The sequence below is a fragment of the Strix aluco genome, chromosome 3 (genome assembly GCF_031877795.1).
Source record: "Strix aluco isolate bStrAlu1 chromosome 3, bStrAlu1.hap1, whole genome shotgun sequence".
Classification (NCBI taxonomy): domain Eukaryota; kingdom Metazoa; phylum Chordata; class Aves; order Strigiformes; family Strigidae; genus Strix; species Strix aluco.
In genome coordinates, this window is record NC_133933.1 from 59,787,832 (window position 1) to 59,815,569 (window position 27,738).

A 27,738-nucleotide genomic window follows, 5' to 3' on the forward strand; every position below is an offset into this window, starting at 1 on the left:
TAAGAACAAAATAGGTTTATTAGAGCTATTTTACATAAAGTAATCAAGACCGAGCAACTTGAAGAACTATTTGTATACCATGGAATATTCTTGCTGATTCGAAGTTACTGAAGTACAAAAGACGACATACAAAAAGATGCATGCCTCATTTTGCCTCTATTTTTATTGGGACCTGTGATGAATGTGATATCCTTGGACAGTCAAACAAGATAGACAGCATGGGGGTGTGTGTGTGTGTGTGTATATATGTGTGTATATATAACATGTACTGTACACATTTTACTATTAACACATCTGAAGGTCACTCACACATATCAATTACTTGCTCTAATTCTATAAGAATTTTGCTGGGGTGAGGGCAGGTCACCGAAGCTTTCAAGCTTTGCAGGAAGCTATGGGATAACCAACAGGAATCCTACTCTCCAACATCTCAGGTAAAAGCCGCTGCGTGCTGCTCTCTCGCACCATGGAGGGTGTCAAGCTAAGGGCGGAAAAGGCTGAACAAGCCCTGAGCTCTGAGGAGAGACATAGCTCTGGGATCACACATGACTGCTGTTGAGCACTGGTAAGTCCAAACTCATCCGCTGAGGACTTGTATTTTTTCATTTTAGCATTTAGTAAGCATGACTCTGTTAGCTGTACAGAGGTTTAAACTACAAATGAAAAAAAGATGCTTTGTTCCTTAAATCTCAGATTTCATTACAAAAGCTGGTGCTTAGAGCAATTGCTTTTAATTAACAAAGCAAGACAAATTTTTTAATGAAAATCCTCCCAGTGCATCAAGTGGAAAGTACACAAATCAGTCTTTGCTGGACAGTGAAGTAACGTGTTGGTCTGGAGCGTCCCGGTCCCCAGAGCGGAGCACAGTGGCGGCAGCGCTGAGAGGAGCAGGGCAGCACAGGCTCCCCTCTACGCCTCAGCCAACGTGGCTGGGGCTGCTGGGCCTCGGCTGCTGCAGTGCCCTGGCCCCGTGGCACGCTCTGCCACGGCCAGCACACCGACTGCTGGGGAGGGGAGCGGGGCAAGGGCACCTCGCGGCCAGTTTGGGGTGTCCCCACTTTGCAGTGTCTTCTGCACGAGAGCCAACTGGAGCTAGTCTCTGGAGCCTGAACGCTTCTTACTTTCTGAGCCCAGGCATCTACCTGCTTTTTTATTTTATCACCAAAGGGGAAGAACACGTTCCTCGTCTCATAGGCTTCTACAATAGAAACTTAACTAAAGGTTTTGGTCCTTTTATAGAGGCAGAGGTTCATGGACACAGGAGAAAGGGGAGAAAACAACTGGCCTAAATCTAATTTTTAGAGATACATCCCATTGATGAGGTAATCAGACTCTTCAGATGTAATGGGTCGAGCTTTTTTAAGCTTCTGTCTCACTAAACGTAGTCTGCAAGCAACCATAAGCAGCAGTAAAGCAGTGATGGCCAAGCCTAAGGCTAAGGGTAACACAGCACCTACAACAAGGTTAAGAGAAATTACACTTTATTTAATACAGTGAGAAATTGGTAGAGAAAACCTGAAATTTTTCTTTCAAAATACAGCTAGTCTATCACTTAGGTGCTAATATTTGGAGCAACTCATGCTGTATGATCATACAAGTTAGGAACAGTTCAGAATATGGAAGTACGTTATTCAATTTTTGACTATAGTATCTGGATCTATAGCACCTGACTGAAAAACCAACATAATTCAAAATGAATTCATACGGTCAGTCTTACCTGTTTCTGGGACTGGACGACCACCTCCAAGCTGATCTCTTTTTGGCACCATTATGCCATTCTCATTTTTATTATCTGTTCTTTTCCCTGAGGAACTGTTATCTGCACAAAATCAAGCAAGATAAATGAATATTGCAATTCAGTGACTCAGGAACTCTTAACCACAGGACACTAGTATTAAATAATGTGAAAGTACTTACATATAGAAAACAAAAAAATCCCACAGTTTAAGAACTTCTGACTCCTATTGCATAACTTGAATTTTTGAACTTCTGTGAAACTAAAGCTGAAATGTAAATTCAATTTAGCATTGCAAGCCACAATGCATCTCAACCAAACCCAAGTGGGTCACTTTCCACTGAAAAAAAGATGGATATAAATTCTCTTTTACAAACTTCCATGATGGGAGCTAAAACATTACTATGTATAGTTACATATACAATTATATGCAGTTATGTATATATATAGCTATATACAGTTATATATAGGTGGAAATGAGGCCATTTCAAGTTATGTTGATCTCTACCCTTTGAACCTGTGAAGTGGGAAACCCATAGGTTGGCTACACAAATTACCTTAATTTTGCCTGTTACCTGACACATACAAATGCAGAACTTACGTACTTGGAAGACATAAAAATACATGGGGAAGACATTTCAAAGAGGATGTCTTGGAGTCACTTCAGCTTTGTGTAGTACACAAGATATAGCAGAGCATTGTGACTACATGAGAAAAGAAAACACAGTTTTCTGCCAAGAAGTGTTCATCTTGGGAGTGCAGGTGGCTGCAGTTCTGCTTCACAGGAACAAAGAGTAACTCAGCTGGGACTCCCGCCTCCTGCCCTCCCACTGAAGTCCTACACCAACAGCTACGGGGACACTTCATGCAAGAATGACAGCTTAATCCACCAACACACTCTCATAAAAATCAGAAATAGACTCATGTTTTTAAATGTAATTATATTTGGTTTTTACTGATAAATATTGAAGGACTCCTTGTGCCCTGATGTATTTCCTGGCAGCCCTCAGAACTGTGCCAATGCCAGCGGAAACATACTATGCTACAAGATCTGTAAAACATGAATGTGAAACGTTTTAACTGGAATTACATATAGTGGTGGGCGTTAAGGAAGTGTTTAAGTCATTCAGCTTGGAACATGCACCATGTGTAACTCCAACCCACCACCAGCAGCTCTGAAACACTGCACAACACATCCCTGTCAGCAGCAGCTGTGAATACACATGACCATTAATTACAGCTTAAATTGTTTCATCGAACCTGGTATCAGGTTAGTGCTAATGTCCCCACTCTAAGGCACAACACAGCCTCACAAGCTCTGGCTTTACTGACCTGCCATTGTGGCTAGGGGTGCATAAACACTAACTTTACTTGCTAGGAAATGCCTTAGAAACAAGCTGCAGCCCTCCTTCTCATTCAGGCTCTTTAAGTTGTTCTGGCATGTAAAGGGGACTTAAGGAACTACAGGCCAGTCAGTCTCACCTCTGTGCCTGGCAAGATCATGGAGCGGATCCTCCTGGAAACTGTGCTAGGACACGTGGAAAATAAGGAAGTGATTGGTGACAGCCAACTTGGCTTCCAGTAGGGGCAAACTGTGCCTGACAAATTTGGTGGGCTTCTACGACGGGGTTGGAGGATAAGGGAAGAGCGAATGATGTCATCTACCTGGACTTGTGCAAAGCATTAGACACTGTCCTGCACAACATCCTTGTCTCTAAACTGGAGAGTTGGATTTAACGGATGGACAACTTGGTGGATAAGGAATTGGCTGGATGGTCTCACTTGAAGAGATGCGGTCAACAGCTCAATGTCCAAGTGGAGAGCAGTGGCAAGTGACATTCCTCAGGGGTCAGTGTTGGGACCAGCGCTGTTTAACATCTTTGTTGGTGACATGGACAGTGGGGCTGAGTGCACCCTCAGTAAGTTCACCGATGACACCAAGCTGTGTGGTGCAGTTGACACGCTGGAGGGAAGGGATGTGCCTTCCAGAGGGACCTGGACAGGCTTGAGAGGTGGGTCCCTGCAAACCTCATAAAGTTCAAGAAGGCCAACTGCAAGGTCCTGCACATGGGTTGGGGCAATCCCATGCACAAATACAGGCTGGGTGATGAGTGGATTGAGAGCAGCCCTGCAGAGAAGGACTTGGGGGTACTAGTGGATGGAAAGCTATGAGCCAGCAATGTCCACCCATGGCCCAGAAAGCCAACTGCATCCTGGGCTGCATCAAGAGAAGTGTGACCAGCATGCTGAGGGAGGTGATTCTCCTGCTCTACTCTGCTCTCAAGAGACCCCACCTGCAGTACTGTGTCCAGCTCTGGGGCCCCCAACATAAGAAGGACATGACCTGCTTGAGCAGGTCCAGAGGAGGCCACAAAGATGATCAGGGGGCTGAAGCACCTCCCTTATGGGGACAGGCTGAGAGAGTTGGGGTTGTACAGCCTGGAGAAGAGAAGGCTCTGGGGAGACCCTATAGCGGCCTTCCAGTACTTAAAGGGGGCCTACAGGAAAGCTGGGGAGGGACTCTTTATCAGGGACTGTAGTGGTAGGGTGAGGGGTAACAGTTTTAAACTGAAAGGGGGTAGATTTAGATTAGATATAGGGAATAAATTCTTTACTGTAAGGGTGGTGAGACATTGGAACAGGTTTCCCAGAGAAGTGGTGGCTGCCCCCTCCCTGGCAGTGTTCAAGGCCAGGCTGAATGGGGCTTTGAGCAACCTGGTCTAGTGGAAGGTGTCCCTGCCCATGGCAGGGGGGTTGGGACTAGATGATCTTTACGGTCCCTTCCAACCATGATTCTGTGAAATCCTAAGCGTAAACTGTACTGGCTTTAAGGTACCTGTATGGTGTCAGAGCTGTGCAAAATAACCTGAATGTAATTGAGACCAAAACCAGCAGCTGTTTTCTGCTTCTGTCTTCCCTAAATGAAATTAAATGAGTATTTGTCTTTATTTTGGAAATACCTAAAAGGCATTGGCTCTTCTTAGAGCTGCTCCAGCCTGTATGACAAGGCTAGATGTTTTATAAATTTGTTTTCCTGCCATTTGAGTAAAGGGAATATTTAAGTCAACTGCTTGTAATGACATTTGGCAAATATAGCTGGAGAGAAGTTTAGCAGGAAAATTTTGGAAGGGTAGAAGAATAACAGAATCCTTTCAATAAAGCTTGTAGGCATTGTTAAAGACTTGTGGCTGTTCTTACAAGACTGGAGGGCCTATCAGAGTCAAGACTGCTTAACGTCTCTTAGCAACTAGAAAACAAAGAGAGATTTCCCCAAACAGGTTTGGGAGCCTGACATAAAGCACGTTATGTGCGTTTCATTTTGTTTTCACTTCAATTTTCTAGTCTGTGCCTAGGAAATTGCAATTTATAGCCCTTTCCAGTTACACTAAATTAATGATCTAGGTTATGGCTACTGCTGTCAGTGCCTCTGCAGCAAAACCATGACTAAGGCTTGGGCACTCAGTCAAACAGGGTAATCCCAGCTCTGAACAGTACTGCACAACAGCTGGCGTGGGCAGCCTGGGGAGAGGCAGAGACCCTGTGCCAGGGGAATGAAAAGCTGTTATGGTGATTTATACACTTGAGTTGGCTATACTGGGGAGTGCAAATCTTCAGGCTGCGTGTGAATTCAACCCGCCTGCATGACTGTGTTTGCTAGAGTGGCTGTTGCTGCTTAGAAGCCAGCCCATTGCTCACTCCAATGTGCTTTTCTGCAACTATATTTTTGCTATATTCATTTACAAGTGCAGTAGTGCCAGAATATGCAGCTGGGCTTGAGAGCTTCCCTAGGAAGGACACTGGAGCACTTCAGAGGCAGCCATGCAGCAATGCTGCACTGGCCTTTGGAGGAGATGCACTCTGGGTTACTTCACTATGGAGGTATGTCTGCAAAGGGAAAGTACCTCTTCTGGCATCTGCTCTCAACTATGGGAGAAAATGTTTGGCCTTCCAGCTTGAGCAAAAGTAAACCATGAGTCTGTTGCAGAAGACTCCATGCCCTGAGTGCCTGAGGAGGTTATCTCTAAGTTGGACTTGGTGCTCCCCTGGAGTCAACCTGCTGTAGAAGAATCCCACTGGGAAGGCAAGAGTGCAGAACAAGATTCATCCATTGTCAACAATGAATGAATGAATTCTTTTGGGTTTTGGTTTGCCTTTTTTTTTTTTTTTTTTCTCTTTACTGTGAAGAGATCCCCTGCTGGGTCAGGTAGAAGTTTTAAACTGTCCTCACGTTGGACTTGCATATTTTCATACTTAAGTGTAAATCCTTAAAAAGCTTGTATCAAGTCAGAGCTAAACATGAGGGGCTACTGGAGTAAAGAAAGCAGGTTAAGGGAAATTTGGAACGGAGAAACTATTAGGAGAAAATGGATTCTGGGACAAATTTCCCCTAGTATTAGGCAGAAAGCTCATATTCCTGCTGCGAGGAACTATCCCACAGCCCAAAACATTACAGCTTAGCCCAGCTCCTTTTAAAATGGAGAATAGATAAATATTATGGTCCTTGATAAGAAGGTCCCTTTACTGGACATCTTTATTGGATTGTCAGAGATGAAAGCTGCTTATGGGGAGGTAAGTAGCAGAAGGGACCTGTCTTTATTGGTCCTGTAACCACCACTGAAATAAAAACAAATGTAAAAAAGAAAAAGCAACTCCCAGTCCTGCAACTTCTTGGGAAAAACGTCTGTTTTTTAAAAGTCAGCTGAAAGCTACTGTATCAAGCATCATGTCTAGCAGCCACCTAGAATGTGCCACATACCGTCTCCTGTAGGTAAATTACCCTTAATATTCCTTCTCTTGCTCTGCCTTGCAGTCACTGGATCTAAAAGCATCACGTTTTCTTCCCGACTTGTATTTCCACGACAATCTGCAAATGCCAACTAAGAAACAAGACAAATGTAGCCCTGAGTGGAGCACTCTCAAGTGAAAAGCTGGAGCCTGTGCTGCCGCTGTAAAGCCATATTCCTTAATATGTATCTTAAGTAGACAGCTTTTCACCATGTTGACATTAAAATCATTAAAGCTTATTTCAAAAAAATTATTTATAATAGTATAATCAGGAGCCTGGATGCTTGCAAAGTCAACTGTATGCCAACAAGACACATTATTGTCTTGGTCCAGCAAAGACCTTTACAGTGTGACTTGGAGGCACAGGTCCTGCCTTGGCACCAGCAGTGGGTCCGGCACTGTCTCAGGAGACAGTCCATCCCAGAACAGGATTTATGCCAGTGGAATTGCTGAACCTTTGAGGCTGCTGGTATGATTTCTGTTCAGTGTTGCTTACCTTTCCTAAAAAATGCATCTGGCAATTGCCCCCCTGAACACTTTTCCAGATGGGCTTCATGGAGCTGCTCCAGTGCTTCTGTGTCTCACATTTTTGTAGCAGCTAATTACTAGATTTGGTCTGTAACCTCCTTGAGATGGCAGTGATGGAAAAAAATCTAATTAATAGATCTGGACGGATTTTTTAGGAATAGGTAGATGCTTATTTCCTCGACTCCATAAAGACTGTGGTTCTTGCCAGTGGGGCAGGGCTTGAGCCTCTCTGGACCTCTGGGAATCATTAGGGTACAAGCACGTGACTCCTATCGAGTTGAACTGTCTGCATGAGAAGACAACAACTCAGAGCAGATTTTGGCAGTTGTGCTTTGGACCCAGGTAGCTAGCACCTCTTCATGTCCCACCACATGCATTCTCTTTGGAACTGATCCATAGGCAATTCTAAAACTCACTGGGCTGTTTGCTGCTTTTCTGGCTAAAAGTATTGGGCTCCTGGATCAGTAAGGACTGGGTCACTCTATTCTACAAGGAAATCCTTAAGTATCATTTAACTGAAATTAAATTCTGACTGAGCCTTGTCAAAAGAGCAATATTAAAACCACAGGAATTAAAACCAGACATGGTCAGTAGAAATCTCGCCTGTTTAAAATCAAAAAGATTACAACAGCTTCTGGTAGTACACTAATCACTGAAGCTCCATCACTTTTTTTTAGTTTTATAATAATTTTTTTCTTTTATTTTCTATTGTGCAAAAGGCTACCTTGAGAGTAAAAATGGTGCGAGTAAGTCACTGTGCAATGGATAAACACAGAATATGACTATGCAAAAGTGCCCATGCTTTTACATGCACTTCCAATTATAACCTCTGATTATAGGTTGCCAAAGTTGGTGATCTCAATTCTGGTTTTACTTCTGGATTCACAAGTCCAATGTTTTTTGAGACCTACTTAGCAGCTGACTTTCCATCGGAGCCTGCAATGCCCTTTGGCAATTTGATGTTTAGTTTGGGTGGCCCTGTATCAGGTGGCACTCAGGACTATGCAAACGAGAAGGGTTTGGGGCAGACTTCAGAATTTTAAGCCATTCCAATAAGGAGCACTGAGGTCATCTACACTGCCAGAAAAGGGGAAAACATTTGAGAGAGGATTTTGCTATCAGTTCCTACACGTTCACCGAGGCAGTCAAATACTTGAAGAATGTTTTTCACTCCCTTTACGGTCTCCACAGATGAAGTACAAGCATCTGAAGCAACATCAAAGTGCCAACCAGGGAAGTGCCCTTTACAAGAGTCAGCAGCAGAGGGCACTGAGCACTGCTCTGTTGTAACAAGAAGATAAAGCTGTTTATAAATAGCTGCGTCTTAGCAAGAATCAGTCTAAACCATAAAGAAATAAAAGTGGGAGGCCTCGTACTTATTTTAGGCTTCTTGCACACAGTTTTGCTTTCGTTCAATTGCCATTTCAGATTGTTTTAATTCACCAGCGGGAACATTAAAGACACACCAATTGTTACAAAAGACTGAGCCTTCTCTATAGTGATGAAAGATTTCTCCTGCCCTGGAGACACACATCAGAAAAAAAGTGCCCATAATAATCAAGATACTACTTCAGGTAAAAAAGAAGTCATCAGTTAGCACCAAGAGAAAAGCAATTACTCTCACCCAGGTTGAACAGTACTTTGTTATGTTGTCCTGAAGGTACTGCCCTACAGATTTAAAGAGCCTTGTACATCAGCTTACACAACTGAACCTGTGACAGAATTTGTATTTAGCTCACTGCATGTTTTGTTCCTTAGACTGCATTCTTTTCCTAGCATTTCCACATTTTAACTTTCTTTTTGTGCCCAGTAAGAACCAGACTTGACAATTATAAAGCAATACCTACTTGTAACTTAATTATTACATGTTTCTTTTGTAATTTTTACATTTGTAGATTTTCACTCTTAGCCAGGCACCGAAAGACAATTTAAATAAATTTAAGGTGCAAGACATTTTCTTCCTTTAAAGAGAATGATTTATTGAAATCAATTCATTTCAATTCTTACCTGGCACAAATCCACTGATTTGTTTCTTTGGTCCCTGAGAAAGCGATTGGTTAGACATGTCTGCATCCACTGAGAGAAGCGGTTGATTTCTGGCCGTGGCTTTCAGGGTGTTTTCTGCAGAGATGTCTTCATCTGTGTTTTCAGTCAATCCTACAGTCCTTTGCTGGGTAGTGCCAAGAGCTGCATGTGTCACTGTCTTCCGACCTGGGCTGACTGTGTTAACAGAAACAAAAATCAATTTTTGTACAGAATTGAAGGGAATGGGAGTGGTGTGATGGAAGACCCTCTGATATGGGCCTTGAGGCAGGCTAAACAACTTCCTCAGGTTCAGACATATGATGAAATGTGAGTTCCAGATACATAGCATAGCAAGTTACCAATTTCCCGCTGTCAGCTGTTACGCAAGAGTATACTCGAGCTTTACAGTGAAATCCAGCATCTGAAATATCAGTGAAAGAGTGGTTAGCCATTGTGCCAATTCACCCTCTGGTAATTTCTGTTCACTTAGCTGAGCATGGGCACATATTGAGGATGACTAACGAAAGTGAACATACTGATGGTGAGTCAGCTGGTTCCCCTACGTGCTCACATTTTCAGTGTTTCAGATTCTTGCAAGGTGTGTAACTGCACTTGGAAGCATACCTCTGAGACACCCTTTCAGATCAAGACCAGGTTCCTTGTTTCTAGAATCATCATGCAAGTAAAGAACTGGTCTTTCAAATGTTGAGAACTCTTAACACAGATCTGCCATTTGGGGACCTCTGACAGCTTTGATATGCTTTGAAGAAAAGGGAGTTAACTTCTGAGTATCTGCTGTATGCAGGCATTAAACCTTCCCACGTGCCATTTCCAATGAAAGGCTCTATGGCAGGAGCAAGCTGCTTGCTCACAGGGAGAGAGGCCACAGAAAGGGCATCGTTCCCCTTTGTGAGAGCAGCTGCACCCTGAATGACCAATCTACACTGTGGCCCGGTGCACTTACAGTTCTGGCAGAAAGTTTCATCCGATCCATCGGGGCACTGTCTCACACCATCACAAGCAAACGTGATGTCAATGCAGCAGCCATCATCGCAGATAAATTGGTAGCGAGAGCAAACCCCAACACAGGCTGTTGAAAAACAATTCCCAAATTACCAAAAGAGAAATCCAAGCAGTAAATACTGAGTCAATGACTAAAATCTGCAGCACCAAGGAAAAAGCAAAACTATGCTGTGTCAAGAAAGACCACAAACATGGCAGAAAGGTGAAGAAAGGCCAGGCCCAGCTATATGATGCTATATTGACACAAAAGCTAATATAGCTAATAGCTGTTCCTGGCACCCTCATCACTATTCTGGCAATCTCTTTACTATAGGAATACTCAGTCTGGAGGCTGTTGCATCTTACACCTTGTGCAACACCCCTACAGCACTTCAAACTCTGCTGGCCTAAGCTGAAAGGAGATCTTCCCAGGCTTAAAAGACCCAGACAGTCCTGAAAATAAATAAATGAAATCTCTATGGCTGTAACTGCATCTCTCCAACACAAAATTCCTACTACATACCCATTCTGTATTTCTGACATTATTTTACATGCACACATATAGATCTTTTATGGCATGCTTTCTACAACCTAATTAAAATACTAAAAGAATGCTCGTCATTTATTTACATCAAAAATTCGCTGACTCCTATACAGCACATGCCAGAACAGGACTATGCACAAGGTCTCACGAGTGACCTTCATGAGAAAGAACTGATTGCTGCCTGCTTTAATATTTAGATAATCCTGGAAATGGAGAGTGTCCCTGGACATTTCTTTTTGCATACTCAAAGCTTTCCTGAATCCCATTCTGACCTTGTAATTAACAAGTGTTCACATCCGTGCTTTTGTCTTTCCAACAGTGGTGTAGTTCATTGCTTTGTAAAGCACTATCAAATTCAGTGTTTGGTTAATGTTGTAACAGCAAATCAATTTGCGTAAGGAAGTCACAGCCTTTGGTTGTTATCCTGCTGTGTACCACAAAGCTGTGCAATGCTAAGGGAAGTATGGCAGGAACGCAGGCGCCTGTTTAAAACCCCTAAAATCATACCTAGAAAATGCATCTCCTGAAGTTCAGCACTAATAATATCACAGGTCTTGCATGTATTAAGGCACTGGATTGGTTTAACTATAGCAGTAGCACGTTAATTACAAACATACTTGGGGAATTAGAAAAAGAAAAAAGGCATCAAATCATCCATGTGCTCCATCCAAAAGATACCACAAATACCCACAGCAGCAAATAAATAAACCAGCAAACCTCTCTGGCTGCTTTAACTGAGTTAAACATTAATGAATACAACTCTCTCATCCATTACTGGAATACAGGCATTATTAAGCAGACTCATAACTGGGGTTTTGTAATACCAATTTATTGCCACGGGGACTACCCTCTCATGTAGACATATTGCATGGTGCAGAGCAAAGTTTTCACTGATTCAGCCGAACGTAGTGACGATGCCATTTAACTTTTACTTTGTGCCAGAGCAGCAGATCTGTATTAGCAACTTGCTACTTACAATGTAATTAGAAGTTATTACATTAGAGCGCAGAAATGACAGCCACCAAAATGTAACTTCCTTTCCACCTTTTATGCTTTTTACACCTTTCCTGAGCTCAGAGGTTAAAAATGATGGGTCAGTTGCAGTTCCAGTTTGCCCAGTAACATAAGGCTTTGATAACAACCATTAGACAGAAAAGCTTAAATGCATGTAAACAAGAAGTCATCCCATCTTTTAGACTATAGATTTAAGTCAGTATTATTATTATTAGTGTGTGCCTCACACATACTACTAACTGATTTTAACTGGGTCTTCCCTATAGCGCCAGCCCTGGCATGTTGAACGCACCATCTGACTATACAATGAACTGTTATGATGTGCCTGATACATATGGCAGTATTTAATTTTCCAACCCTGCATGCTTATTATCAATACAAGGATAAACATTTAAATGCTTGAAAGTATTATTGCTCTAACAAACAAGTAATGCTTCCTTGCTTCCTCACTTTGAAACAGCAATTCAAATCTGAAGAAGATGTCATTATGTAATGAATCAGGACAAAATAAAACACTGGAAATGGAGAATACAGCTTCTGCCTCCCTTGCTCTGAATTCTGTACCCTGGGTGTCACACAGGCAACAGCTCCGGTCATTTTTCTCACCTACTGCAGAATGAACCATGGGCAGAACGGTCACAGAGACATTGTCAGAGCTCCGCTGACCTGCAGTGTCTGTCACAGTTAGCTGGAAAACATACCCGCCTTCCTGAACGTGAGACAGTTTCAGTGTTCCTGGTTGTGGTACCTGATTAAAGAAACACAGCGAAAAAACCCATATTGGAACAAAGGATCCATCCATAAACTTCTAGGAATAGGGAGCTCATTTCTGTACAGTGCTTTTCATGCAGATTAAATACTTAAGTCTAGCCAGTCCGCTCAAGCATGTGTATCAACATGTAACATTTTGATCTTTTTTTGGCATCCATTTTAAAAATAAACACACTTAACATTTATATACTGTTTTTCATGGTACAGTTACCTGGAGCTGTGGATCTTAGCACTGGAGAATAAATGGAAACATACATTTAACTCTATTTTTCAGTAATTAGAAATGTAACTTTAGAGGGTAGGCAGTAAAATATTATTTTGGTCTCTACCAAGTTAGTCTGTAGACAATATACATGTATCCACATAAGTTACTTTCGCTACATATTGTTTTATGATAAGGTAATTGATAGCACTGCTTTATTAATAAGACTGTCCACCTCCATCTGGTATGACATTTGTTGTAGTCACTTACAAGTTTTACAAATTGCTGGCTGAATTTTTCCATGCCCCACGCTGAACTTCCATGCCTTGCTCTGAACCAGAAATAAGTTCATCTATAGTGAGTGACCTAAACATTAGGTTTCAGAAAGTCATGTGATACAAATACAGAAACAACTTAAATTGGATTATATCATTAGGAAATTAATATTTATTTTATTTTATGGCTGAACAGGGAGCTTTGGCTGCAACTCAAGGAGAAAAGGAGAGTTTACAGCCTTTGGAGGAAGGGGCTAGCCACTCACAATGATTACAAAGACGCTGTGAGGCTATGCAGGGCGGGAATCAGGAGGTCCAAAGCCCAGCTGGAAATTAATCTGGCTTCAGCAATCAAAGATAACAGGAAATGTTTCTGTAAGTATGTCAATAGCAAAAGAAAGACCAGGGAGAGTCTCCATCCCCTGCTAGATGCTGAAGGAAACTTGGTAGCAAGTGATGAGGGGAAGGCTGAGGTACTTAGTGCCTTCTTTGCCTCAGTCTTTAATAACAAGACTAGTTGTATTGAGGGAATCCAGTCCCCTCAGCCAGAGGACAGAGACTGGGAGAACGACCCCCCCGCAATCCAGGAGAGAGTCAGTGACCTGCTACATCACATAGACACAGACAAGTCTATGGGACCGGATGGGATACACCCGAGGGTGCTGTAGGAGCTGGCTGGGGTGCTCGCCAAGCCACTTTCCATCATTTACCAGCAGTCCTGGCTGACTGGGGAGGTCCCGACAGATTGGAAATTGGCCAATGTGACACCCATCTATAAGAAGGGTCGGAAGGATGATCCAGGAAATTACAGGCCTGTCAGCTTGACTTCGGTACCCGGGAAGCTGATGGAGCAGCTCATCCTGAGTACCATCATACAACACATGCAGGACAACCAGGGGATCAGGCTCAGTCAGCATGGGTTTATGAAAGGCAGGTCCTGCTTGACAAACCTGATCTCCTTCTACGACAGAGTGACCTGCTTATTGGATGAGGGAAAGGCTGTGGATGTTGTCTACCTTGACTTTAGCAAGGCCTTTGACACCGTTTCCCACAGCATTCTCCCGGTGAAACTGGCTGCTCGTGGCTTGGATGGGCACAGGCTTTGCTGGGTAAAAAACTGGCTGGATGGCCGGGCCCAAAGAGTTGTGGTGAATGGAGTTAAATCCAGTTGGTGGCCAGTCACGAGTGGTGTCCCCCAGGGCTCGGTTTTGGGGCCACTCCTGTTTAACATCTTTATTGATGATCTAGACGAGGGGATCGAGTGCACCCTCAGTAAGTTTGCAGATGACACCAAGTTGGGTGGGAGTGTTGATCTGCTCGAGGGTAGGGAGGCTCTGCAGAGAGACCTGGACAGGCTGGAGCGATGGGCTAAGGCCAGCTGTAGGAGTTTCAATAAGGCCAAATGCCGGGTGCTGCACTTGGGCCACAACAACCCCCAGCAGCGCTACAGGCTTGGGGAGGAGTGGCTGGAGAGCTGCCAGTCAGAGAGGGACCTGGGGGTGTTGATTGACAGCCAGCTGAACATGAGCCAGCAGTGTGCCCAGGTGGCCAAGAAGGCCAATGGCATCCTGGCTTGTATCAGAAATAGTGTGACCAGCAGGGACAGGGAAGTGATCTTACCCCTGTACTTGGCACTGGTGAGGCTGCACCTCAATTACTGTGTTCAGTTTTGGGCCCCTCACTACAAAAAGGACATTGAATTACTTGAGCGTGTCCAGAGAAGGGCAACGAAGCTGGTGAAGGGTCTGGAGCACATGTCGTACGAGGAGTGGCTGAGGGAACTGGGGTTGTTTAGTCTGGAGAGGAGGAGGCTGAGGGGAGACTTCATCGCCCTCTACAGCTGTCTGAAAGGAGGTTGCAGAGAGCTGGGGATGAGTCTCTTTAACCAAGTAACAAGCGATAGGACAAGAGGGAATGGCCTCAAGTTGCGCCAGGGAAGGTTTAGACTAGATGTCAGGAAGTATTTCTTTACAGAACGGGCTATTAGGCAGTGGAATGGTCTGCCCAGGGAGGTGGTGGAGTCCCCATCCCTGGAGGTGTTTAAAAGTCGGGTCGATATAGCACTGAGAGATATGGTGTAGATGGGAACTGGCAGTGTTAGGTTAATGGTTGGACTAGATGATCTTCAAGGTCCTTTCCAACATAGTTGATTCTGTGATTCTGTGATAATTTAAAACTGGTACCAAACTGCTATTACTAGTACAATGGTCATTTAGAAGTAAGTTTGTATAAAATGAGTGTGGTATTTGTAAATGTTGAACTTTCTTTAACCTTGTGACAATTAGTAGTCACAAATAGCTCCAGCTGTCTAAGAATTCAGTAACACATATACTTCAGTAACTACAAAAAAGTGCTGCAGGTTTACTGGACATGTAGCACATTTTTACAAATGAAGCACACAGGTCTATTTTTATAAAGGTACATTAAAATCCTCTGCAATTAATATTAAAACCAACATTCAATAAAAGTCTTTAGTTTGCTTATTTAAACTTGCTTTTTATGTCTAAAAGAGAACAGGAATTTTCAACAAATATGATAACAGAGTCCTAGACCTAGCTTTATAGCAGGGTGTATTGATAAATCTGGTAACTGAACTTCCTAACTGAAATTTCTTTCCCTTTCTAGTTACACAAACACAGTCAGTTGTCTGATCATGCTGTTGATTACCTCCTGATGGAGTATATGACCCCTTAGAATTTTATTCTTTAGTGTATTACAGAAAAAAATATGCTCTAAAAAACACCTGCTGCTGTTCACTATGACTGCTGGGAGAGCAAATATGGTATTTAAAACTCATGAGCCATGGAGTCCAACTCTCTTCTCAGTGCGGAGCCAGAGAAATGACACTGACTTCCAAACATGCCACCACTCCCCTAGAGATCTCTGTGCTTTCCTTTTTATCTCCGTCTTGCCCGAAGAACGCTTGACTGTACCTGCTTACTTAAAAGCTTTGGCTCAAACTAGACAGTAAATTTCCAGATAATCAGCATTTTAAAATAAGCCACCCATAATTGCACCTAAGTGTCATGGAGCCGTGCAGCTACAGCGTGTGGGTAGCAATCTGAGAAGCAAATTACCTAAGAAGCAATAATCAGTCACAATAGAAAAAAAATTTTCCACTGGCTTCCTTCAACAATACGATAAGATCTTTTTATAGCTGTCCTTCCCCCTCCTCTGCCTTCTATTTATTCTTTGGTACATAAGTGCAATGCAACAGCTGCCTTTTATCTTGTTTAAACATAGTCCCGTTCTCCCTTGTTTCCCTTGGATTCGTATATCATTTTCTAAGAAAATGACATGAAATCCAGTAACTTCAGGACAGCAAAAGACAGCAACTGAAGATTGTATGGAAAAAAAAAATCACAATTATTAATTCAACTCTAAAAATTAAATTATCATGGATAATCATCAGGGTACATATCTGTAGGAGAAATCCCTGCTCATTTGAACACAATGGAAAAGTATTTAAGCATGAATGCATGTCAAATTTGTCTTCCATTATCAAATATAAAGAAAGCACCAAGATTACTGTGAATTTTGCAAGTTTAAATGGATATAAGACTTGTCCCTATTTTATGGAGTGACTTTGAGTAAAAGTAAAAACATGAACTTTACATTTTATAATTCTAATTTTTGTCTTACTCTAGATATATTACTACATCACAGATTAATTTAAAGAGTATTTAACAACTGTTTAAAGAAAATAATGCTGCAAAGGGTCAGATTAACAACTCTTGATAATAAAATGTTCATTTTATCTAGATGATACCTAGCAACTATTCTTAAAGCTTTGTTCAAATCTTTTCTGTGTAGTATGCTGTTCACATTCCCTATCAAACCCTTCTGACCTTTTAATTTTCAAGCCAATAAAATAATAAATGAAGATAAACTCACAGCGGTCTTTGACATAACACTTTCAAATTGCAATATAGCCTCAAGACATTCAGAACTGGCTGACTGTAGTCACCCTTGCAAAGTTGTGGATCTTGCAGTAGAAGGTAGAACCTTCAAAAGCAAGCAGCACTGGCTTAACTAATACTTTTGAATAGCCCTCCTGTGTTTTCTGCAAGGAGCATGTTTATAAAGTTACTGGTGCATAAATTTCAGTAACTATTCACCAGAGAAATCCATTTGTCTTCCTTGGGTTCACCCAGCAGCATGTTTCCTAACTGTGACATGGTGATCTTCAGTTACCTACACATTACCTACACTGCCCTCCAGGAGACTAAGGAATAACCAATGGCTCTGTTGGATTTTCCCATGAACGTCAATTTTGGGTTTCAATGCATTTAACTAGCTTTTTGGTGTTAGGCAAAACTCTGGTTTGTTCCATCATTACACATCTCGAGTAACTTTGCTGATATTGGTATTTTGTCTTTGATATGACTGAGCTGGACAGACATAAGCAGCAACTGTCAGGTACTGCTTATGGTGGCACTGTCACGCATGGCCTCTTGGGTTTTGGACTGTTTCTATTGCCGATCCTGTCCTGCTTAAGCTCTTCCTATCCATTGGCAGCATCTCAGCAACAGAAAGAGTCTATGGTCCACACCCTGTCCCCTTTACATGTCCCTCCTGCTGTAGAAGGAGTTCCCAGCATGCCCTGAATATCATGGGTTGTGAACAGAATGTGAGTAGACTCTACGGGTTTGAGGCATTTTTCCTTTCCTCTTCTGCTTGCTCCTAGAGCATTGACAAAGAAGGGTAGGATGGAGAATCCCTCTCTTGATGGTTTAAGTTGAAACCCAACTGCAGCAGAAATTGTATGGATATAATAAAATAGTATCCCAAGATGTCTCATAATGGCTACTTTACACATTGCTTTGCAATTTCTCCATAAGCATCGACAGAAGACTGTTGGTGAAAATACTTTATTATTATTTTTACTAACTGAGTGACTGAGGTGTCTCTAACCTGGATCACAGAAGCTGAAAAACAAGTGCAGTGAGCACAAACAATGGCAAAAGAGAGCAGAGCTGAAATACAGTCAAGTATTAGCATCTACTTGTTTGCTGCTGGCTGCCTCATGCCATCCTGGATTGGGATGAACTGTATAAACTGCTAGAAATAATCACTGGAACAAACTCTCTGGGGACACGGTATTAGACCCCATCACAGGAGGTTTTCAAGATGTCATTGGACAGATCAGATAATCTCATCTAGGCTCCTTGTCCCATGAAAGGTTGGACCAAATGACCTTTTGAGGTCCCTTCCAACCTGGGCTGCTCTATATTTCTATGAAATAAATGCTCAAGTTGTACAGTCATCCTAATTTTGGTGCCTGGTAGCCATATCCATTTGAATACATTTAATATTTTTAGCTCTACATTTAAAACTGTATGAACACAACAATCTGCAAGTAACTGGCCATGTGCGAGACTGCACGTGTACCTTCATTTCAACCGATGAGTCACCTTGCAGCAGCATCCACTCGTACTGCACAATTCCATGGTCATCTGAACTTTCTCGGCCATCCAAAAGCACCCAGTCAACAGGTGACTGCAGCACAATATCTTGTCCCGCCTTGCACCGTGGAGGCTCGTCGTACTCTTCCTCTTCTTCAATAAAAAAGAGAAGCTCAGTTATTTATCAGGGGAAACTGAGTGATTATTTATATAAAACATTTTTTCTTGATTAAGGTATTGATTTGCCACTGTGCAACTTCCTGAAAGACAGGACATGTTCATTAGTGCACATTTTGTTAAGCAAGGTAGTATCTACTTAAATTTTAGTTAACTGTTCCATATTCAATGATGTCTTCAGGAAATAACTGCTACATTAGAAGCACGTGGTATAAAAAACCTCTCTATGTACATGGATGTTTCACTAATACAACAAATAGGATTATTAGCATCAGTGTAGATTTTTAATCTGAACTAAGGAAAATGGATTTAAATATGAATTACATATTCAGACGGCAGTCACTGCACACCTTTTACAGCACTCTGCATAACTTAATAGGCTTTCAGTCTCTTTCTATAATGCATCATTACAGGAGTGAAAGACTTATTTGACATAAGATGGCATCCTGGTGAAGCAGTGCACATGATTAAAAACCATCAGAAATCACCACTGATTTTAAGTGCCTAATTTAAGACATTCAAAGCTTGATTTTCAGACTATGTAGGATTTGTAGCATTTTGCTGTATTCAAAGTACAATTCTTATTGATTAAAATTGTGAGTACTAAGTACTTTTGCCAATCAGACTGCAAGTTTTTCAGGTTAGACTAACAAAGCCCACGATACATTAATTGACATGACCTGTAAGAAGTGGTTTGAATCATTTGCTCTGCAACCTTCAGGTGGTGCAGGGAAGAGAGTGGGATAAAATCTAGTTCTACAAGTCAGCATTTGACAACTTTAGCCACAAGATTGTCTCTTTCTGCAGTTCTCTGCTCAAATTTCGTTCCTTCTCTGGGCATGGGACGTTGCTGGCACCCTGAAGTGCCAGGGTGCTTTCTGCTCTTCAGCCTCTGCAAAGGATATCCTGTAAAGGATATTAAGCTCAGAAAAGCATCTACTGAACACAAGGCTGTAACTTCACTCAGCATGGGCAGAGCTGCACAAGGAAAGAAAAGGCGCTTCCCCATCAGTGTAGGGATTCTCCCTTGCACGTACTCCTCTTCAGTTTCAAAAACTTGCTTGAAGGCACAGAGCTCATCAGAGCAGTGGGGCAATTTTTTATCACTGGCTGAACAGCAAACTTTTTATTTCTTGTTTTTCTCAATAGTCGGTTGGACATAGAAAATTTCAAGACAAATGCCTTAAGTTAGGAAAAATGCCTTAAGTTAGAGAACTAACTGAAAACAGGGTCTAATAATAGAAAGTATGAAACAGTTCTTGCTCATCTAGCTGGCACAGGAAGCTTTGCCTAATTTGTATACACTCAGTTCTCAAAACCAACTTGGTTTAAAAAGCAACATTTAGGTGCAAAAAGCCCCACTCATTGTTAATAAACACCATCATTATGATGCCAGGGCAACTTTTATTTGGTATATATGAGTTACCTACAGCTTTCACACAATTATTTACTTTACTGATGACCGTCAAGAAGAGCCTGACCTGGATCTGAAACAGCACAACTCATTCTTCCACTTCCACCTTGGAAAGTGGTTTCCTGTCACCTGCCTGGTTTAAATGACTTGATCAATGCCCTGTAGGGGCACTTCCCCTGGGCCCTAAGCAATAAGGATATTCTCTTCCTGGACCAACTTTATACTCCAGCAGCCTGAGCTGCAATGGCAGGACCACTTCACGTTAGGGCAGGTCACAGAGATTCATGCCAGCTCTTTGCTAAGGATGAGTGAGTGACCACACTAGGCCTCTGGTCCCCAAGGACGGAGGCACCATGCCTTTGTTTGTAAGCCACCAGAACATCTTCAGAAAGGTAAATCAATGGCAAATCAGCTCATCTTTTGCTCTAGTAAAGAAAAAATTGGCCTGAGGAGACATCTGGCATGGGAGGAGACAGCGTATTGAGGTAAAGACTCTTGTTTCCACAGCAAAGTTTTAAGCAATGGAATACATCATCCTTAGTAAGTGAAACACCTTCAAATCTGGGGAATACATGCTTCTAAGAAGTCAGCATAAAAAAGCAAGGAGGGATACTCAGGAGCCACTTACAACCACTGCTCACAGGAGTAAAGGACTATCAGACAAAAGTTAGCAGAAAAATCAAGCTCAGAAAGCATCTTTTAATTTCTGTTTCTAACTTTTATTTAGGTTGAACATAAATAAGCAATATAAAACTGATATACCAGATCAACACTTTGAGATGCTGGAGCTGGCTGCTTTCTACAAAAGGGGCTGCAACTTTATAAGCAACCCTTTTTTCTTGGGGGGGGGGGGGGGGGGGGAACATGGCAGGCTTAATTTATTCTGCTTCCTCCATCCTTTATACAGACTTGGCTTGCCAATAATGAAGCTGCGAGCTCGCTGTCTGAATGAAGGCTTTGTTATAAAAGGTTATTTCACTGCCAATTCCTCAATGGTTTTGATATTCGTTTACCTTAATGCTGAATCTTCCCATTGCTCACCACTAGTGAGTAGCACAGAAGGGAAGTCAGACATTTCTGGTGACGCACTCAAGTCCTCTTTCTTTCTACATGAAAAATTTAAAAATTTGCCTAGCAAAGAAAAAAACAATTACCTCTTCTTTCAGTATAGGGATATGGGGTTTCACTGTTCACACAGCACAAACTGTGTGGAAGTGCAAAGTAAATCTACAGCCAAACCAGCACAAACTGGGTGTAAAGTGAAGGACTTGAATTTACACTGAAAAGTTCAGTCTCAAAAATTATCCCACCACTGACTGTTCTGGAACTACACAGAGATACACATGATCTGAGAAATACATATCTGTCATTAATTGCTTCCAGAATTAACTAAGCAATTGGTTTTGGTTTACTGAAGATCCTTAACATAAATGAAACCACAACACCTTATAGAGATCACTGTATACTAATGCTCAGAAATATTTTGGAATTATGAGGACACTGCGTTTATGGATAAATGTTGGTTTGGAATTATCAAAAAGAAAACAGTAGAAGACTTAACACCAGAGTACTCCTGAAAAAAAACCCCAAAACAGGTAAAATTGATCCCCTTGTGAAAGAATCTAGAAATGCAAAGCTCTTTCCTAAACTTCCTAAATTCAATCATGGGATGACATAAGGGAAAAGAGACATGCCTTCATCGTCCTGTGATGATACACTGTTGTCCAGATTAATTTTTCAGTGTAATTCAAGAATGCAGTGGCAACATAACATCAGACAGCAAAATAAATCTTAATTTTCTCTCTCCTGGTCTATGTCATGGCTGACAGATGTTTAAATAAAAGTTCATTCTCCTTTGTGGCTCTGCTTAAGCTCCAGCGTAATTGCATTAAGAAGTCATAATCCCCCGTTTCCGATACCACCATCACCCACAAGGCAGACTTTTAAATAAACCCAACAGGACACAGAGCAATTTGCAGATTAGGAATTGAAATTGCCTTGCAAGCCCAGTGCTGATGGTCATGAAAGCTGCCAAAAAGGCAAGGCATTCAAGAATTCCAGAATTCAAGAACTCATGGAATTCAAGATTTCTAACAGGTAGAGTATCATTTGCACGACAGTATTATTTATATCATGCCATACCTGCACTCTACATTAGCGCCAGGTTTTAATGGAATTAAGGAAGTTCAAAATGAAGGACATTTGAAGAGATTTTCAAAGGTTTTCAAAGAAGCCCAATTCTCCGTGACTTGGATGTAAAATCTAGTCTTAAGCCTTCTATCTTGCAAGTGCGTACAGAGTTATAAAACACAATTACCCAAAAGTTGCTACATAAATAATACTGTGGAACTAATACTTTCCCTGCTGAAAAGTCACAACGGTACCTTGGGTTCTTCTGGTGCCTTAAGCTTGCCTCATCTTTACTGCCATAAGTTCCTCCCTATAGCACTCTAGTTTACCTGCCCATGCACTTTGTAAAAAATACTTAGGCATTGTAACTCCTCTAAAAATTGAGCTCCCACTCTCTCTTATTTCCAGGGGATTCCCGCTGACATTCTCTTAAGACAAGCAGGACTGGACGGACCTCCAGCCTGAGATCTCCCCTGCCAAGGGGGCAGTAACTGCAGGTGCCATCTGGACACATAGTTTTCATTCACACCACCCCTTCATTTTGCATGCAGAGACTGATTTACTTCAGTCGAGATACATCGCTGAAGAAGATGAAGAAGAGGACGTGTAGGAAAGTATTGTAAACAGAAGGTAATGAAATTAAGACAAAATGAATTAAGATGCAGCTGTTTAACAACAGGAGGTGGGGGAGGGCGAGTAAGTTCTTTGGAGCAGATGCTAGGAAACAGACTCCAAATTTTGAAATCCAGATTTGTTTTCATCTACAGCTGCTTGCTCTGGATTATGTTGTTCTTAAATACTCTTCAGGGTTGAACAAACTGCTGCTTTTGATGTGGACCAGACTCCAGAGGCAGTTATAGAGCCTCCATGCTGCCTCTGGACAACTGGTGAGATATCCCCATCTTCTTCAGTCTAGCTCTCAAGTTCTTAAGCAAGAAAACTTCTGAATTAAGTGAACGAGAAGCCCGCTTAGGTGGTAACTTTTGGACATCACCCCCAAGAAGCTGGGCATGCACTTGCTCTCAAGCTCCAGCACCAGGCCCTGGCGTAGCCAGGTTCACACTCCCCGGGGTGCCCAGCACCCGCAGCTCCCCTGGGGAACCTCATCTGTGCAGCCGGGACCCACCAGGACCCCCGGGGGTGCGGTGCCCGTGAGCGGGCCCATCCCACTGGCCGGCCCCCAACGACCGGCCCGCTGCCACGGCCGCTCCCAAGGGCCCTGCACAGGCAGAGGGGCCAGGGCCGGGCTTTTCCAAACCCGCCCACCCCGCGCAGCCCCCGCACCCTCCGGCGCGGCTGGGCCGCCTCTCCCGCCCCAGGGGGGCCCCCGCCGACAGGCGCGGCGCCGCCCGGCACTCCCAGTCCCCACTCCTGCGGGCGAGGCCCCGGGCGCCCGTTCCCTGCACCGGGGAGACCGTACGGACCGCCAGTCCCCCTCCTCGCCAGCGGCCCCACGGCGCGGAGCGGCAAATGGCGGCGGCCCCGCTTCGAGCGGGCCCGGCCGCCGGCCCTGCCTGCCCCCGCGACGGGGGCCGCCCGCCGCCATTTCCCTCCCGCCGCGGGGCTGCCGCTCCCCGGGCCCGGCCCGGCGCGGCCCCGGCCGACGCCGCCCTCCTCCCCGCGCGAAGCCATCTTGGGCCGGGCCCCGCGCCCCGCCGCCCCTTACCCGGCGGCGCGGCGGGCGGCGGCGGGGCGAGGCCGGCGGGCCGGCGGCTGTAGGTGCTGTAGCCGCGGTGCGGAGCGAAGCGGCAGACGGGGCGGCCGCGGTGCGTGCAGTTGAAGAGGTAGCAGCCCAGCTCCGCCGCCGCCGCCGCCCCCCGCGGCCGGCCGGGCCCCTGCACCACAGCCAGCGTGCAGCGCGGCTCGGCGCAGCAGGCGTCCAGGCACTGCCGCCAGCCCGCCGCGGCGGCGGGGGCCCGCAGGAAGGTGGCGCCGGCCGCGATGGAGTCCTTGGTGCGGATGATAGAGTCGGGCCTGGCGGAGAAGCTGCTGCTGCCCCCGCACCGCTCCCCGTCGCCGCCCGCCGCCGCCGCCGCCGGCGGGCCCGGCTCCTCCTGCTGCAGCTGCCGGCGAAACTCCTCCAGCAGCGACTCCACGCCCGAGATCTGCGAGCGCAGGTCGGCCAGCGGCGCCGCGCACTGCCCGCCTGGCAGCACGGCCCGCCCGCCCAGCGCCGCCAGCAGCACCAGCACCAGCGCCGCCATGGCCCCAGGCGGCGGCGGCGGCGGCGGCGGCGGCAGCGCGCAGGCGGGAGCGGCGGGAGTGACTCCCCCCGCCGGCACCCGCGAGCGCGGCGCGGGGAGGCGCCGGCCCCGCCCGGCTGCGCGAGACGGCGCGGCGGCGCTCAGCACCCGCCGCCCTGAACAGCTCCGCCGGGCGGGGCCGAGACGGCCACGCCTCCGCCCCGGCCACGCCCCGACGCCGGCGGGAAGCGAGTTTCTCTAAAAACGTGCCATAAACGGGTCCCCTCGGCAAACGCGTCAGGGAAACCTCTGCGCACGTCAGTTGCCACTTGCGGAAGCCGCCGGGCTACTTGAAGGGACCCCATGCAGCGAGGTGACACCTGCGAATACTTGGGGTAGGTGGTCACTGAAAGCGCTGGTGGTTGTGTGAACAGAGGGAAACAACCAAATAAAAAGTGAAATTGCAGGGGGCTCCATCCCAGGTGGAGCATTTCTCCTCAGAAATGAAGAAAAAAAGCCCACTAGTCAAAAATGTAACGAGCAAAGCTGTGAATTCTTCAGTTTTAGCAAAAAATCCCAGATGGGATCTTAACCACGCGAGATGGTAGTAAAGAGCTGCTCATGTCAGCTTTTGAAGTGAAGGCTAAATGCGATTTGAGAGAAATGCTTCAAATTAAAAATCATCAGGTTTACATCCATCATAACTTTTGTTTTAATTTTATCACAAAATTAAGGCCTTGCTGATTCGGTGTCACACATTAATAACAGTAACACCTCCCCAAAATCAGCAACCTTCAAAACCGCTGCCTTTTTCTGTTGTTGTTGTTGTTAGATGAATGGAGCTTCAAAGCACTTGAATGGCACATTGAGAACTACCTACCAGCAGTAAGAAACGTGAACAGTAAATATGTAGAAATAGCGGTAGGCTTTGCACTGCATCCAGAGGGGTGATGTATGTATTTTTTCTTTAGTAATGAGAGGTCAAGCAGTAACTCTGTGTTTCCATGTTGGTTTGTTTCATTCTTGCAAGCATCTTTAAGAATAGACTCATAAATTTCTTGAGTTACTGGAAAAATCTTAATAGCTGCATCAAAAAACTATTGTTATGGCAGGATGTTTCTAATATCCTTCATATTTTGGGGTTGGTTTAGGCCATGTTCCCAGCATAACTCGGAATTGCTTCTGGTTTAATATTCTGCCATCTTGGGTCCTTAGGTGTTGCCCAGGAAATGCACATGCAGCTTATGGTTCTGATTATGATTTTTCCTTCTCCTCCTCCAAATCACAGGACTGTAGTTCAGTGATTCTTTGAAGCAGATTGGCCCGTCAGCAGTGCAGCTTTTGAAGATTGCTTTTCTCTGGCTATGTGCTCTATGGGTTCTCTAAAGTTCTGGAAATTATATTTCTGAGACTTTCAATTTGATATCATATTTAGTTGAAACTGGTCAATGTGTTCAAAGGTCATAGGAAGATGGAGCAGCTAGACAGTAAGATGATTTAATTTGCTTTGAAAATCAGGCTAAAATGGTGTAATTTTATTTTTTAGGAAAATCTTGGCGAGGTGATCAATCAACTTGTAACAGAGGTACTGACTATGAAGCACTGATTTGTCAGTGATGACACTGGTTTGCTACTGCTCTGCCATTGTACCCTGTGATACTACTTGTGCCGCCAGAATGTAAACCATAAAGAAAGCTCATACCATCACTGTAATGACTGAAGTTGGCAGAGGGAGCAAATGCACCAGGTCATCACTTTCTCATAGTCACCAAAGATTTGGGGCTCCTCCGCTTGAGCATAAGGTCCCAGTTCTGGATCAGCACACAGCCAGCGTTGATTAGTAGGGGCCCATTTACAGGGCATAGAGGGTTGCTCACTCCACCACCCTTGGTGTATCCAGTTCTACTGGAAGGGTGGCCCCTGGTTGTCAGCAATGGTGACAGCACCGCTGGAGAGGCAGGTTGTTCTTGCAAAAACCACCAAGAGAAATGTTGATTTCTGTTGCTTTGTCATGGAGAAGCTGTGGTTGGAAGGTGTCCTCAAGGAGAGCAGACTCCTCTTCAAGCAGGTGGGCATTTAAAGGGTAAAGAAGGGTATGGCTAAAGAGAAGTAACTGTACTGTTGGTTTGCTTCAGTGGCACTTTTGCCTGTTTGATGGTTAGTAGATGTCAAAGCATTTTCCTGATTTGGGATACAGATGACATGCTTACATTTGTGCTTGGAAGTGTCAAGGCCACCCTCAGTTTAGCTTCTTGAGCAAGAACGTGTAGGTGCAGCAGATTTTTTCTCGTACTGATACTGGAGCAGAACTTGTTTTGTTGCCTAATTTTCTTGGCTCAGAAAGTGTATCTCATTTTACTTTGGCCTTGTGAGAAAGATGACATTCGTAGTCATGCTGAGCTTTTTTCAGAAGGTGGCAGCAGCTTATTACTTATATAAAATAGATTGCTGCTAGATGTTAATGTCTGCCTAAGTGTAAATAAATACTTAGTTTCACGTTTCTTTACTGGTTCGTTGTTGTGAGTGCCTTAGATTTTCTTTAGGTTGTGGAGTTGCAAATTTAAATTAATATTTAGTTTATAATAATAATAATAAAATATATTAAATATTTTATTCCTGCCTATCATCGAAGTGTAATTTTGGGATGGTTTGATTTTCAAGCAGAGGGCATTAGACATTCATAAAGATATTTGTCAGGTTTTAGGTTTTTTTTCCTTTTCAAAGAATACACACATGTACCACAGTTTATTGTCCAAAACACACACTTCATAAGACATGGGACAGTTAAAGACACTGCTATCTTTCTTTTCCAAAAGTGGTGATTAGACAACATGTATATTCTTTGCATCTAAACAATACCTGGAAGAGTGATACAGGGATTCAGAAGTAATGAATATTCATGTTTCCAACCATCTGTTGATTAGTTTCAACCTCTATTCATACTGAAAATTCATAAATCACTGAAACTATGGGAGTAATATATAAGTGCATCTGCCTTTCTCTTTATTTAGATTTTTTTTTTGCAAAGTAAGAGAATAACAGGGATAAAAAAAGAAAGGACTGAAAGGTAATGGAGGAGGATGGAAAGAAATGGAGAAGGTAGAAAGGGAGCAGGAAGAAAAGGCAAAGTTCCATGCAGGCTTCCCCATCTGAAGTGCTTTCCTATGGACATGTGTTTTCTTTTTTGCTGGAATATATGCTCAGAAAAAGAAATATGTCTTCCTTTCCATTTGATGTCTTCCAGATGCTCTGCAAACAGTAAACACATAATGCAAATGTTATCTGCAGAAAATGTGTCATCGGCATGATGCTGTCATTAAACACATTTTCTCTGCTCCAGCTTGCTTGTGAGAATCTGTCGAGTAAACACCCATGATAGATACAAATCAGCTTGGATGCTGGAGTGGACCATTGATTGACAGCTGAGTTTGAGCAGTTTGCCCACAAATGAACTGAAGTGATAACCTTTTCTTTTCAGCTTGAAGGTTCAGGTTTCTGACCGTGAGAGTGAGAGCCGAGGCATTCAGCAGAAATTACAGAGGGTAGGG

General features: G+C 43.9%; 1 protein-coding gene across 2 annotated transcripts; it reads right to left on the reverse strand.

Annotated features, from left to right (window-relative positions):
- LRP11 (LDL receptor related protein 11) lies at positions 1-24,227 on the reverse strand. Of its 2 annotated transcripts, none has more exons than XM_074818749.1 (7): positions 23,674-24,227; positions 18,273-18,436; positions 12,240-12,381; positions 10,038-10,163; positions 9,056-9,268; positions 1,718-1,819; positions 1-1,453 (listed from the first exon to the last, which is right to left on the reverse strand). In XM_074818749.1, the coding sequence occupies exons 1-7, from the start codon at positions 24,209-24,211 to the stop codon at positions 1,299-1,301; spliced, it is 1,440 nt and encodes a 479-aa protein (XP_074674850.1). In that variant the 5' UTR covers positions 24,212-24,227; the 3' UTR covers positions 1-1,298. The 2 variants fall into 2 exon arrangements, with proteins under 2 accessions (XP_074674850.1, XP_074674849.1); XM_074818748.1 differs by having other exon boundaries at positions 18,273-18,439.
- Positions 24,228-27,738: the final 3,511 nt, after the last annotated feature.

What these genes read in the sequence shown, in the direction of transcription:
- LRP11 (XM_074818748.1), bottom strand. Translation starts at nt 24,211, where the DNA reads ATGGCGGCGCTGGTGCTGGTGCTGCTGGCGGCGCTGGGCGGGCGGGCC. An exon ending in GCCGCCCGCCGCGCCGCCGG is followed by an intron (nt 18,440 to 23,673) that starts GTAAGGGGCGGC and finishes TTTTTATTGAAG; the next exon opens with AAGAGGAAGAGTACGACGAG. An exon ending in AATCAGTGGATTTGTGCCAG is followed by an intron (nt 1,820 to 9,055) that starts GTAAGAATTGAA and finishes GATTTTGTGCAG; the next exon opens with ATAACAGTTCCTCAGGGAAA.